The sequence below is a fragment of the Hydractinia symbiolongicarpus genome, chromosome 5 (assembly GCF_029227915.1).
Source record: "Hydractinia symbiolongicarpus strain clone_291-10 chromosome 5, HSymV2.1, whole genome shotgun sequence".
In the NCBI taxonomy this organism is placed as follows: domain Eukaryota; kingdom Metazoa; phylum Cnidaria; class Hydrozoa; order Anthoathecata; family Hydractiniidae; genus Hydractinia; species Hydractinia symbiolongicarpus.
Genome location: NC_079879.1, coordinates 17,675,831 through 17,690,750, shown reverse-complemented (window position 1 = coordinate 17,690,750; position 14,920 = coordinate 17,675,831). Strand labels below are relative to the sequence as shown.

The 14,920-nt window shown below is 43.7% G+C and overlaps 1 protein-coding gene across 1 annotated transcript; it reads right to left on the bottom strand.

The window, feature by feature from the left end:
* Nucleotides 1-11,139: 11,139 nt before the first annotated feature.
* LOC130646014 (uncharacterized) lies at nucleotides 11,140-12,063 on the bottom strand. The gene has a single exon (XM_057452146.1). The coding sequence runs from the start codon at nucleotides 12,061-12,063 to the stop codon at nucleotides 11,140-11,142; it is 924 nt and encodes a 307-aa protein (XP_057308129.1).
* Nucleotides 12,064-14,920: the final 2,857 nt, after the last annotated feature.

The window sequence follows — 14,920 nt, the reverse complement described above, 5'->3', positions numbered from 1 at the left end:
CACTACACAACTTCAAAATCCAACGCAAAGGGCAAAACAAAGGCCAACGAAATAAACAGTGCATCAACTGCCTCGATACCCTCAAGGCGTGGCAGGAGCGCAACTGATGCCACCATGAAAAACTACCAAGACAATGTCCCATATGCGGTTTCGCTGCTTATCAGCATGGTCTTATTCTATCCAGGATTTGTGATGCTCTAAAGTGTGACACGGAGATAGCCTCCACAGAGTACCTTGGGTGAGGTATCTGCACATTCATTGGACATATCCAGGCCCAATTCAGAGACGGGATGAGCTGGAATAACCGGGGCCAGTGGCAATTCGATCACAAGGTACCACTCAAGTATAGAGAGAACGGAGAATACCCCAGCGAAGAAGTGCAACTCGAGAGGCTTCACTAGAAAAACATGCAGCCGATGTGGATCGAAGATAATCAAAAGAAGGGCCATCGATATATAGCCTAGTTAGAATGCAGTTTTGTGTACTTGATCCAGTACACAAGACAAAATGCTATGCTTTTGTGTCACCGTACTACTGCCGTATATCTTGATCGCGATCTGCTTCTTGCGTTATCGCCGTCTAATAAATATGGTTGCAGATATTGCCGAAATTTTTGATGAAACTGACACACCAATCCCACAAGAGTGTCAACGAATTGACAAACGCCAAGCACTGAAAGATGCCATACGCAAAGGTCGAAAGCACTTGCTGCTGAAAAAATGTACCGAGACCTCCTTTGAAAAAGCCTCACCCGAAGCCATCGATAAGGTTCATGGTGAGTTCCTTTAACGTGAACTCCAAGAGAAAAGTGAAAAGACTGCAAAAGCCCTATCATCACAAGCCATCAGCATGTACACCAAAGTTGTAGGGGGTGTTGTTGCAATCGACGATGCAGAGGGACTTTGTAGAGATATAGAGGATGACCACATAATCAAAGACAGCATGGCCGACTTGGGCCTCCTCGTCTACTCTGCTTTTGGTAAATTTTTTAACGCCTCTTCTAGTAGCTGCTCATACATTAAATCACTGCCAGCTCACCGTGTCCAAGGTAGTTGAGGAGAGAGCCGATGTAGATCAAGACAAAGATGGGGAATATTCTACAAAAGATAAGACTGGACAATCGTGAACTTTATGAAAAATTTCGTGCTATAGCCGGCTTTGGCTCCATAAGATACACGGATTGGTGTAGCATGGCGGGAGATTATGCTGTACATGGTCCCAAAATCCTGCCACATCCAGCGGCGCGCTTTCCGCTTCACGTCTGTGTTTTGGAGATATGATATACAAGACAGTGGTCGATCTAGGCTTTACATTTGCCTATGCCATGGCTGGGAAGAAATTCCTCGGGATCTCGAGCCCCAGCACCAAGATGGATACTAATGCCTGATGAAGATTGTAGTCTACTTTACAGCAGATAGAGTTCAAGAGAGATGGCGGTAGCAAAAGGCTGGATCCCTGCATCTATTGTTCCAAAACCTAAGTAAGCGCCCTACGAGGTTCTCATACATATCGCATACTGCGATCTTCACGGGGTCTACTGGAGAGGGACTACAAGCACCATTTTCACAATATCGTGATCCTCTACCCCACTCTCCGCTGGAATAGCACTTACTTGGAGAGATCCTCGCTGTGGGAAGATGACTACGTGTTCCTTATAGATCCGGGGGATCAACTTTTCTATTGGATCGAGCAATTATCGAAGCTGCTAGCGGGTGAAGAGAGCTTGTTCATCTTCGATGACATGATTCTTGACGAAAGCCTGGATAAGCGTCGACAACCTCTGTTCGAGCTGGCCATCAGTGGTCGGCATAAACGTCATAGCCTATGGCTGTTAACGCAGTCATACACAGCCTTGCCAAAGAACCTGAGAAGGCAGAAGAAGCAGTTGTTCCTGTGGTACTCTTCGGAACGTTCGGACATGAGGATGATCGATGAGGAGACGAATCAAATAGATGACTGGGAGGGGATCAAGACTCAACTGAGCAAGTCCGAGCACTCTTGTTTATACGTGAGGTTGGAGCACCCCAGGAGTTGGAGCATTTTGCGTTAGCAGTAGCAGTAAGATTCTCGAGTTCAATAAATAAATGTCTAATACAGCAGCAGAATTAAGAAAGGCATTTGTGGAGAATGTTCATACCCTACCACTACTAAAGGAGCTCGGGAAGAGGAAACAGCGAATTGCGACTCTTGAGTATGTGTTGATAAAAAGACAGGAAACTGTTGACTACATGAACAAAGATCTCAAAGCCCTGGATGAAACTCTCAATGAACATTCCCGGGAAATTGAAGCGCTTTGGGGTTTCGCGCCACACTCGCAAGGTCCAAGCCAGGACCACGTCACCTTAATTTATCGCAAACACACTACGCGGGAGGATGACGTGTGCCATCAATTCCTATACTACCGTGCAAGCGTTAAAAGATGTGATATTCTTTCCAAACGGGCATGGTTCAAGAAGGCGTTCCCAAACTCCGAGGAGATTGTCATTATTGCAATCCTAACCGCATGTACACCTTATACAAACTGGAGGAAGAAGGGCATGTGAAACGGAGATATGACCACTTCAAGCTTGTCGACCTATGTCGAGACAACTTGTACGATCTAGGTGTCCCATCGTTTGAAGATTAAGTCACAGTTTTGTTGCTCTATCGAGCCACAAAAACACGCATGATAATGCTGCTTGAACACTTCAGATGATGTTAAAAGATAGTTAAACATCAAAAAGAAAAAAAAATGAAAGCCTATGTACAGAGCCTGCAACTTGGAAACTTTTACGATATTCAAGTACCCGTGCTGAGATGCTGCATCAAGGCAGGATCTACTACCGGTTATTGCCCCACTTGTCTGGAGAATTTTAGATTGAGAAATGGGCCATACTACGAAGGGTTTGTATATCCGGATGATGACGAGCTTTTAGACAGAGTAGTATCGGTTGAAAAGCCGTGGGCAACAATTCCCTGTGAGGAGGAGGAGGATCTTGAAGATTATATTGAGGAGCTGGGTCTTCATATCGTCTGCAATAAGCAGAACAAGTGGGGCATGTTCTGCTGCAATGTCATCAAAGATAAGGACTTTAGGCTCTTAGACCTGGCTGACTTGGAGAAATTTAGCGGAATACTCAAATTCCCTATAGAGGATAGAGCGCTAGTTGACATTATCGAGCTTGATATCGAGCCCAATGTCATCAAAGGTATCGTCTACTGGTATCCTTTCTACACCTTGCATCCTTTGGACTATGTAATATGATTGATCTAATAGAGTGATCAAACATTCCTGACAATTTTGGAGCTCTTATGAGCTACAAAAAACAAGACATTTACCACTCTTTCACATGCTCTGGAGGTACTTCAACACCCTCGGGTACTAGCACGAGCTCCTCCACCACAAAGCTTCGGTCAGGCCCATCCATCAAATAATATAACAGTCGGGTACCAGTCACGATACGGTCCAGTCTATACGTTTTCTTGCTCCACCAAGCGTGTTTCGCGCGTCTTTTAGCATCACCGTGCTCTTCTCCGGGTTGCAGCAGATAGAGGTAGAGACCATCCTCGGCTTAGCCTTCGAAGGTTTCATGCCGATCATAGCAGTCTTGCTATTGTTCAACCCCTTGACGATAGTGTATAAGTGTTTGACCCAAGTGGTACTTTGTTCATCAGTGACCAACTCTTGCGCAACTTGGTGCTTGAACAGTCTCTGCGCGAGCACCTTGTTGTAGCTTTCGACAAAGGCCGTGAAAGAATGGTGGTACTTGGTAGTTGCACGTTTTAATTCGCCGCCTTTGGCCTCTAGCAGCTTCGTAACGTCAGACTTGAACTCACTACCGTTGTCACACTGGAATGTCTTCGGGTGTCGTAAAGGTCCTGCTTTGTAAATATCCCTGATTATGTCAGCGACTTCGATGGCTTTCTTCGTTCTCAAGGGTCTAGCTACCTAGTAGCGCGAGGCTACGTCGATACCCGTGAGGATATATTTGTAGGTGCTTCCATATAACTTGTCATGCGGCATGTAAAAGAGGTCAAACTGGTGCATTTCATTGGGCTTCGTGATGGTGAAATGAGGGTATTCTATACGCTTGGGGCCTCGAATATGTCAAAGCCACAGGAGTTGACGAGTCAGCAAATGAGCTCGCCGTCCTGTTGTTGACATGTCTTTATTATACATGTCAAAAAAACGTTCTTACATATATTTGTAAGCCGTGAAACCCAGAACAGCCAGTGATCCAACTATGAACGTCAGCTCGCCGTCCTGTTGTTGCTTGGAAGGTGTATAGTAGTCGGATAGTTTCGGGGCCTTATCGCTCGAGGCGATATAAAATTTATACATGTCGTCATCCAATTCGCGAAGGCTTCACCTGCTTGACGCTTGAGCTTACGTTGCTCGGCAAACCAATTTATCTTTGCATGCCTTTTTCGTATCCACTCCGTTTGAGCAGCTCGCAGTTGCTCAAGAGCTTTATCGTGCCGCTTCCTCTCTTCCTCACCGTGGTCAGATAGTTTACTGAACAGATAGTTACTCCCCGAGAATGCTAGGGCGTCTATAGCCGCCCCAGCCACTAGAACGCCGATAGTTGCCATGTTTATCTAGTACATTACATTCTCTAATCTGCCATCCAAAATATTCAGTTGCGCGTCTTGCAGGAGATATACATAATATGTAATATCACCGGTTCCGTCGGCCTCTTTCGTCATGTGCAGCGTAATGCAATCACTAAGCCTTTGCAGGGGTCTACCCGAACCATGCAGCTTGTTATCGATGGATACTCTAAAGTCTATGAAGAGCGCACATCGCTCGTTGAAGAACTGGCCTATTGTCACTGTAGAGTGCGCACCTTCGACAGCCTCGCAGCTTTCTTGAAATGGTCCTTGGGTAGCATGGTGTGACTGTATAGTTTGTTCGGTTCACCTTCCACAGTGATCGCGATCCTCTCAATCTTGGGATTGTAGAACGTCTCGTTTACGCCAGAGTATGGCTTGACTGTAGCGGGATCTTGAAACAATAATAGCAGCACGCCCTTTAAAGACTTGGCCGGTGTATCAATCTGGAGATTGTAACTAGTGTCCGACTTTTTCATCTTTACTACTTTGCTGCGGAGCACACGCCCGTATGGTAGCGATAGCCTTGAATACCTCGACACCATAGCACTAGCCAGGCCTTCGTGGTATACCTTGTCAAATTCCAGCGCAATATTGGTAATTTTGTAAGTTGTATCCGTGGGTTTAGCTACCATAGAGCCTGACGTGGGTGTGCCTTCATCTTTGATGACGGCGCTATAGGGGCTGAAATGCAGCACAAACTGTAGCCTGTCGTCAGCTCGAACATTTTGCCAAGGAGTATGCAAAATGTGTTGCCGTACGCCTTTGCGATGGCCTTCTCTTCATCATTTCCAGTTTTTGCCGTAGATTTCATTTGGAGTTGTCCAGTTGCACCATCCGACTCGCCAATACCCTCCAGTACCAAGTCGTTTTCGCGCTCAAATTTGGGCAACCAAAGGTCCCTGTACACTGCCAAGGTGCTGTGGTCCCTAATGTTCTGCACTTCTCTGCTGTTTAGCGTGATGCGAAGGTCTTGCACCAGGGCCTTACCAATGTTGTTAACGATCGTGCGCTTCGTGTTGGTCGCCGTGATTTCAAGGTCAAAGAGGAGTTTGAGAGAGCTGGGGCAAATAACATTATTCATGCCCATGTTGGGAATGTCCACGTACAAGTCCTGGTTCTGGATGATTGTGCTGGGTGTGTGCGATACTTTCACACTATGCCTCTTCCTCTTTATGGAGAGCATAGTCCTCGTTTCTGCATATGGATCAAGCTCAGTTCCGTACATGTTTATTAGTAGCGTTATGAGAGGTGGAAAAAATGGATGATAATGCGGGATTAGATGAAGAGACTTCAAAGATGCTGATATGAGTGGTGTGGATGATGCTGTTAGTACATTTCCATCAATACAGCAACTACCTCCAGCAACACCAGGGGCTTCAACTTCGGGACTCCAACAACAGGGAAGTGCGCTCGATGGGTTCGCGCAAGGTATACTAGAAGCAATGGTCGATGATTTTTACCAACATCTTATTAATAATCAGGGCCTTCGACCGCCGGATGAAGCCAAGAGGAATACAAATAAAATTAGGGGCTACTTCACACGTGATAAGAAGGGGGTGCTTTTTTTCAACAATATAAGGCTTACGAGGGAGGATGGGACCGGGTGCCTGGCACTAAGCACGTTGAAAAGAAGTGGCCTTACGGCTCAATATATTCGCGATATGGGGTTTACCACTACTACCCCGAGCAAGTTTAAGGCCCCGAGCAAGTTTAATGCGATGGACCAGAGGATCAAGAACTTTATCGGCAAAGGTAAGAAGGCTGACGATATCGAAATGTTGCCGCTACTCGATGACACCTTGGATGACACGGAGAGCCTGATCGAAGATAGTTATCTCGATGAAGACGAAAGAAGGGAGCTAAACCTCGAGGTTCAAACGCTGAAGAGTGAGATGATTTTATACGATGATAAGATCATCAAAGCGGAAGCCAAGGTGAAGAGGCTTGAGAGAAAAAAAGCCGAGCCCGAATTAACCGATGAACAGATAAAGAATGAGAGCGACAACCTTAAGAAGGATAAGAAAGAACTAGAAAAGCTAAAGGAGCAGAAGAAAGCCGTACAGGAAAAGCATGTGCTTTCATCCAAGATCCAGAGCCAACTTTAACATATCAAAGACACCCTATTGAAGATTGCTGGGGACGATACATCTCTACTAGAAAAGCTCAAGATTCTCTTCAAGGAACAAGGCCTGACTATAGCGAGCATAATCTCAGCTGTTGGTCTACTTGTTTCCACGTTAGTTCTTGCCGTTACTGGAGGTCCTGCATTAGGCGCTGCTGCAGCTGGAGGTGCATCAAGTGGGAAGGGTTTTTTACAAAGGCAGCTGGAAAGACTCGGGAAGTTCTTGAAGTATCTACTGCCAAGGCGGGTGCCGCGTTGCCTGGGATCATTGGCATCGTGGTCTCGTTCTTTTTCAGAGTTGCGGCTAGAGTTGTTGAATTTGCAGCCAAGCACTGTACATGGCCCTAGCTGCCGTAGCGGCTTTTGTCGTGGCCTATGTTGGAAGAGCTGGGAAGGGTGGCAAGAAGTCGTAGATGATCTAGTATATTGATGAACATACTAGATATCCCATGGCTCAGTGGAGCACTAAACTTTCAACCAAATATAGGCCAGAATGAGTCCTACGCCTACCGTAATCAATGTGGCCTTGGTATCCTCCTGGTTCTCGAGGGGGCCCATAGTATGGGCTCCCTTAGGCTCCACAACTTCGGACCCTGGTGCTTGATGTCTCGATATTGGAGTGGGATGCTTGGTAGGGGCCTTTTTGAAAACACGGCCTCTCTTTTCGCAGGAGCAGGCTTGTTATTTAGGTTTGGCCGTATACCGATCATCGCACTCGCGGGGGTGATCAAGATGTTGTTGTTGTACCCCACGATTTTACCAATGCGCAGGTTCATATCGGATGGTAACATGTACACATGGTGCATTACGGTAAAGTTTACTGGAGTCCTAGCTTATTGGAGCACCTTTTGAAACTCGGTAATGTCTCGGCCTACGTTCTCTTCACGTTGTACCATGGCTTTAAGTTTCTGCAGGAGTATCTGTCTCGCGGCGAAGTTGTCCGCATCCGAGCCTATAAGGGATGCTTTGGCATCAGCTTGAGACCCTAGTAGCAAGATCACGCAAACGCGAATACTCTCGCTAAGCTTCGTCAGACCTTCTGATGTCAGACCTTGGCTCGTTGGCATAATAAACTTGGCCCAGTCGCCATCTACTTGTGGCCACCATCTACCATCTGTGAGTGAGGACATGAGAACTTTGAACTTGTACAGAGCATTAGGGTCAACACCATATTCACGACATACTTGCGCATATCCAGAAGTACAGTAGGGGTTCTCGTACTGTGAGAAACCGTCATCGTATGGCATGGATACCTTCATCCTCGCTAGGATGCGTCGCATATGGTAGTAGACATGGAACTTGAAGATGCTGTTGATGAGGGGTGCGGAGCCTTTTAGGTGCTTGGCAGAGATTCCCAAAGCTGTGGTTGCACAATGACAGGCGAAATTCACCTGTACTTTCCAGTAATCAAGGGCTTTACCAGCTCAATTTACACTCACGGGGTCGTTCAGCAGGCTAGTTGGGACTTTGATGGGATATTTCGTGAACTCTGGGAAGGCTATGGGGATGTGTGATTCGGTAGACACGTAGAGGTCCTAATGCTCCAATGGAGTACGCCGAGGGGCCACTCACCTCTGTTAGACTTGTACTTTGCCCTGTGGTTATAGCTGTAAATGTTCATGTTTCTTTTTAGAAGAAACATGAAGCAACTGTATATCACATATATTGCGAATGCCATGATATTTAAACCTCGTCTGGGGGAGAGCACGAGGATCGCGCTGAAATCTCTGAGTATCCGCCCTACATGGTGGAATCTCTTCAATAAGAGCAAGTTCAACATCTATAAAGCGGGGGCCAAGATGAATACCGGAACGTTGGAAGTCCTCAACTCGATTGAGCAGGGCCTATATCGAATTGAGGATCTCGCGTCTCGTCCATAGTCAACAGCCAATCTGGGGACAGGATCAAGCTCTTTGTGCTCATGAACGGAGTCTGCAGACTCCGGGTTAACAAGGGGTACAGTGTGCTAATTGATCAATCACTGCAGGACCTTATGGATTATGGGGCTAATGCCAAGGTACTGTTTACAGAGGGCGACCATGACAGCCGCTACAAGACTGACGTTCACCAGCGGCTGAGACTCACGTGTAACCAGTTGGATCCGGATTATTCTCTTTTAAATGGTGAGAAATACATGTTGCTCAAGGAGCAGATCCGACAACGCACGAGAAAGATTGTAAATAGCATCAATGATAGGGAACGACAGCAGCTTGTAGCGAAGGGGCGTGAAGAAGCGAAAGAAGAGCTTATGAAAAAACTTCAATTTGCATAGTATCTCAACGGTATCTAGAAGAACAACCTGCTTACAGAGTCTAATGTTTTGACAAAACACTAAACTATCTCAAACATCTCTCCGGTACTATAGTCTATCACCAGTTAACCATCATGCAACACGTCTCTGCTTCTCTGCGAGCTCTCTCGAGTACTGTTTGAGATTCTTGTGCCATGCAATTCTGGTACAAGGCTCGCAATAAGGCCTGTCTGCTTGCGTCGAGATGTTCCTATGCTTGATTTGTGGATCACCTCTAAAAGAGCGAGCTTGCTCAGAGTTGAATAGCCCCTAATCCCCAATGCTTTCGCTCCTCGTTTTAGATCTGGAACCTTCATTGTTTGTTTGTATGGCTGGGAACAACCACACAAGCCTTGACAATCACTTAAAAGACGGTAAAGCCTTCATCTTCATCTTCATCGGAGTCGCTAAGGTAGCTGGAACCATAAAACTCGACATCCTTATACTTGCACTCTTCCAAGTATGTCTGCATGTAGTAGTTTTGGTCTTGCCTGTAGATGCCGGCGGGCTTGATGATAGCCTTGCATTCGCAGCTTTCCTCCGATACCTTTTTCTTGTGGAAATTGGTTTTGATTTTGCTCTCCCACTCCTTCAGCTTTGTACTGAAATATCGCCCTTTTTTCACAGGGGGGGGGGTTAGTAAAACAATGACCCCCCCCCCCCCTAAGTACTCTACCTTGCTCAGTACTCTCCCGTAGTTTTCTAGCCACTCGGGGTAGTAGTTGAGATCAAATGACATGGTGAGTGCTGAAGCCTCCGAGTAACGTGAGGCCCCATTGGAATGAATCTTTTTGGGTGTCTTATGTAGTAGCGGGCCTAATTTGTCACCATTTTTATAGGCAATGACGAAGCGTTCATCTTTACCCTTGTTTGCTGGAATGGGGTCACTTAATACTATATTTTCAACGTTTACTTCTTCGATATTTAGCGGAGTTGCTTTGCTGTAAAAGTCTATTGATTTAACAGTCTCATCATCGAAATTGAATATCCTTTTTATTTGGTGATAAGAGAGTTCAGCTAGAGTTCTTCTAAGTGGTCTTGGCGCAAGAGCAACTACCACCGTTGTATGTGATGTACCCCTGGTAGCAGTACCAACAGAGCAGCTTGGCTCTTATAAGGAGTCTGCAGCCGCAGCAACATCTGTCGTACTCGTCGAGTACGCGTTCACAGTCATCGCATTGTTCCTTCATGGTTTGTTTGAGCCCTTATATGGCTCGGAACATACCTGAGTACATCGGGACCTCCTTAACTGCCCCAGCAAACATTTCCGGGTCTTGAAAGTTTCTGGAACATCCCCAAGTATCCACGGGTTCTTCTGAACTGCCCTGGTGCACATTGCTTGTGTCTTGAAAGTTTCAGGAACAAACTTGAGTAGCCAGTAGTTCTCCTGAACTGCCCCAGTGCACATTTCCTGGGTCTTGAAAGTTTCAGGAAAAAACTCGAGCAGCCACGGCCTTTCCCTAACGAGCTTGGACGCGATCTCTGGTGTCGCGCTCCTCAATACATCTATAATAGTGTCGTCGCTTTCTGCTTTTGATAAGAGATTGAATCTTAGTTTGCTAATGGCATTTCCGAAGTAGTCCATCTTTATTTTAGAGACTTTCCCCCAAATAGCGCGGTCGCTTTGAGTATGGGACTTACCCCATACTCAATTGCGCAAGCGTTGGTTTTTGTTGATGTCAGCATTATCACTATCGGCGAGTGCGCATGCGCAAGATTTGCCGGGTTCGGATTGGTTTTTCGGGATTCCCGGAATTCCGATTCCGGGACTTGCTGTTGTTGTTGTCGTTGTTGTCGTTGTTGTCGTTCTGTCTGAGAACCCACATTTTCCTATCTCTTCGATCATTTACTTTTATTCACGGATGTTAAAAACTGAGGACACGTGTGTACAACATAATATATTCTCAAAAATAATAATATTTACAGTTCTTCTTTCGTACTTGTTTTCGACATGCTCTCCATCGTATAGCGTGTACTCCATTGTAGTGTGTATTCGCTATAACATCTTCCCCTGAAACAGCAAAACAAAAGAGAAGCAACTTGTCCTATACATAACATAAATTTCTAACATAACTACATGTCTGTCTAAACGTCTGTCGAATTGCTATCTACAGATGTCTTGAAAGTTTATTGGTTAGTGTGTTTTCCATTCTTGTATTTGTCTTCTATATCGTTTTGGATATGTCTTTCTCGACTGCGGTTCTTTCGACGTTCGCTGTGACGCAGAGTTGTTTGTCATGGTTGTTTTAGAGGTAGATTCGGGGCAGCTATTCTCAAGTTCAGGTCTGTGAACGATCATGTGGTGGTCTTCATCACCTTCATCCTCAGTGTCTATTTTTATTGGCACATGTTTGGCAGTATCTTGAATTGGTTTGAAATGAGATATGTTACGGGTGATCTGGTGTTCCGTTTCCTTATTCATCGCAGTGATCATCGTTCCTTTGATATCAGTAACGTGGTATGGATTCGGATTGAAAGGAGGTGTCACTTTGTTTATCTTTTCCTGTTTCACCAGAACGCGGTCACCGATGTTTAGTTCTTGTTCTTGTGTGTGTCTGTTGTTATCGGCATATTCTTTTGCTTTTTGTGTACTGTCTTGGTCATTTTTGTTTAGCTGTAGTTCGATGGAGTCGTCAACGTTGCTAATAAAGTCAAGAATAGCACATCGTATTTTGTGATTATACATAAGGTCGGCTGGAGGAATATTTGTTGTAAAATGAGGTGTTATACGGTACGCCATCAAGAAGCTCTGCACTTCTTCGACGTACGACTTGATTTCATTGTGTGATGTACAGATTATTTTCGTCAATGGTAACATGAATCCCTCGACCTCGGAATTCGCTTGTGGCCATAGGGGCGTAATCCTCCTATGATATATTCTCCTCTTTTCCATATATCTTTTCACTTCACTGGAACGAAACGGTCGTCCATTATCGGAAACAAGTGTTTCCGGATTTTCAAAGTGTCCAAAGGTATTGTTACAAATGTTGGTGAAGTTCTTTGCTGTGGTATTGTTTGTGAATGCCACGACAGGATATCTACTCCGCTGATCTATCATTATTAAGGCATATTTATTGTCAGGGAGCGGTCCCAAGTAATCTGCGTTGACTGTTTGCCATACACGAGCTGGTTATTCTGTTGGCTGGATGGGTGGTAGCGTAGATTTCTTGTTGACAGATTGACATCGAATGCAGTTGTTTACTTCATCTGTTACTAGTTTGTCCATGCCGGTAAACCAAACTTTACTTCGCAGAAGGGCTTTTGTTTTTGATAATCCCTGATGACCAACGTGGGCAAGTTTAACTACTGTCCTTCAGTATTATATTCTGTTCTGAATTCAAGTTTAAGGAATCTTTGAATTTCCGTGCCCGAAGGCGTAGGAAATTCTTCAAAACCGTCGTTTTTTCTTTCGAGGCATTTTTTGAGAAAAAATCGACCCTGGGATTTCACGTTTCTCTGAGAGGAAGATAGTATTGGTATAACTGACTAAACTAACCCTGTCCCAAATAGTCAATTGCAACGTCACAGATTTAAACTTCGTACTCAAACTCCCTAAGTACTGGGAAGTCATTTAAATGACGTTTCAGGCCAAATTGGTATTTGTTTTCGACAAAATTTGGCACAGTTAACAAAAAAGTATGCTAAACATGACGGTGACATCAAAATTTTAATTTTTTTCCCACCTTAAATGTCATTTTAGGCCAAAATTGGTCCAAAAATTAAACCTACTTTATTTTGGACAAAATTTGACACAGTTAACAAATAAAGTATGCTGAACATGATGGTGACATTAAAATTTTAATTTTTGCCACCTTAAATGTCATTTTAGGCCAAAATTGGTCCAAAATTTAAAACTACTTTATTTTCAACAAAATTTGCCACAGTTAACAAATAAAGTATGCTGAACATGATGGTGACATTAGAATTTTAATTTTTTGCCACCCTAAATGTCATTTTAGGCCAAAATTGGTCCAGAAATTAAAACTACTTTATTTTTAACAAAACTTGGCAAAGTTAACAAATAAAGTATGCTGAACATGATCGTCACATCAAAATTTTGATTTTTTGCCACCTTAAATGTCATTTTAGGCCAAAATTGGTCCAAAACTTAGAACTACTTTATTTTCAACAAAATTTGCCACTGTTAACAAATAAAGTATGCTGAACAAGATGGTGACATTAGAATTTTAATTTTTTGCCACCTTAAATGTCATTTTAGGCCAAAATTGGTCCAAAAATTAAAACTACTTTATTTAATAAAAAAAGTATGCTGAACATGATGGTCACATCAAAATTTTGATTTTTTGTCAACTAAATGCCGTTTAAGACCATAAACGTTTCAATCGCAAGACTTTCAACCATGAATGGCTGTATTTTTTGTTAGCACGTTTTGTTTGCGATTGTTGTAAGATATAATGTCACTTGTGTGCTTTATCTTCAGAGCTTCATGCATCAAACCTCTTCGAATGTTTGGCACGATAACACAACGAATAAGCAGGTTGTCATCAAATGTTTTGGTAGTGAACGGAAATTCTTAGAGCCCCCAGGGCTTCTTGTTTATTTTGTAGAAGTGTTTTAATAACTTTTTTTCGTCTGATTCTGGAGTTTCTTCCAGATGTCGCCATTTGTTTGTGCTAATGATTAATATCAATTGTTTTAATGCTGGGTCAGCTGTGTGGCAGTTTTGATATCATTTATGTCAAATGTGTTTGGTGCTGCGTACGACGTGAGAAAATTAACGTGTTTTTCGATGTATTTTGTATATGTGCCAATAGACGTTGGATTTCGGCTTAGGTAGTCACATATGTTATCTGCAGAACTGACGTAATCTGTTTTAAAGTTGTACTTTTGTAGGCGCAACATCATTCGTTCAATTCGCGGGGGCGGTGTTGATTTGGGATTGTTCAGTATATTTACTAATGCTTTGTTGTCACTAAAAAGTGTGAAGTGCTTTCCGTAGATGTACAAATTGTTTTTCTCACATGCATAAGTCGCTGCTAAACATTCCCGTTCTATCTGGGAGTAATTCATTTCCGGTTGCGTAAGTGATCTTGAAGAGTAAGATATCACATCTATGTCATTTTTCTTACAATTTTTTTGAAGCAAGATCGCTGAAATTCCCACTGGGCTTGCATCGCAGAACAAGATTGTTTCTTTGTTTTCGTCAAGTATGACAGACACTACTTTTCGGATAATGTTGTTGTCAAAGTTACAAACGCCTCTTGGCATTCTGTATTCCACTCAAATTTTACATCTTTTTGCATTAAACGTCGGAGAGGATAAGTAATGGTACTGTAGTTCGGAATGAATCTTTTTAAATAATTAATCATCCCCAAAAAGCTTCTTAATGATTTGACGTCTGTAGGTCGGTTGACGTTTAAAAGACTGTTAATTTTTGTCGGACTTGGTCTCATCCCCCCTGCTGAAAACACATAGCTGAAATACTCAAGGTTATGTTGGTCAAACAAGCATTTGTGTAGGTTTATTGTTATTCCCTTATTTGATAGTCTCTTAAACACTTGTGTCAATATTCTGTCATGCTCTTCTGTTGTTTTTGCGTAAACTAGTATGTCATCTGCAATATTGTCTGCACCGTTTATGTCTGAAAGTATTGATTGAATTACTATTTGCACCAAATAATAATCGTTTGTACTGCATTATTTTGTCTTGTGTGCGGAACGCTGTTATATCTCTGCAAGACTCGTCTAGTTCTAACTGGTGGAATGCTGCGTTAAGGTCTAGTTTAGTAAAGTGTTTGCTGTCCTTAAGTTTTACAAGTAGGTCGTCAACAGTAGGCGTGGGATAACGTGTTCTTATTATCGCTCTGTTTGCGCATCTCGTGTCGAGACATATGCGAATACCGTTATTGCCCTTGGGTACGACAACAATTGGGTTGACCCACGGCGTCGGTTGTC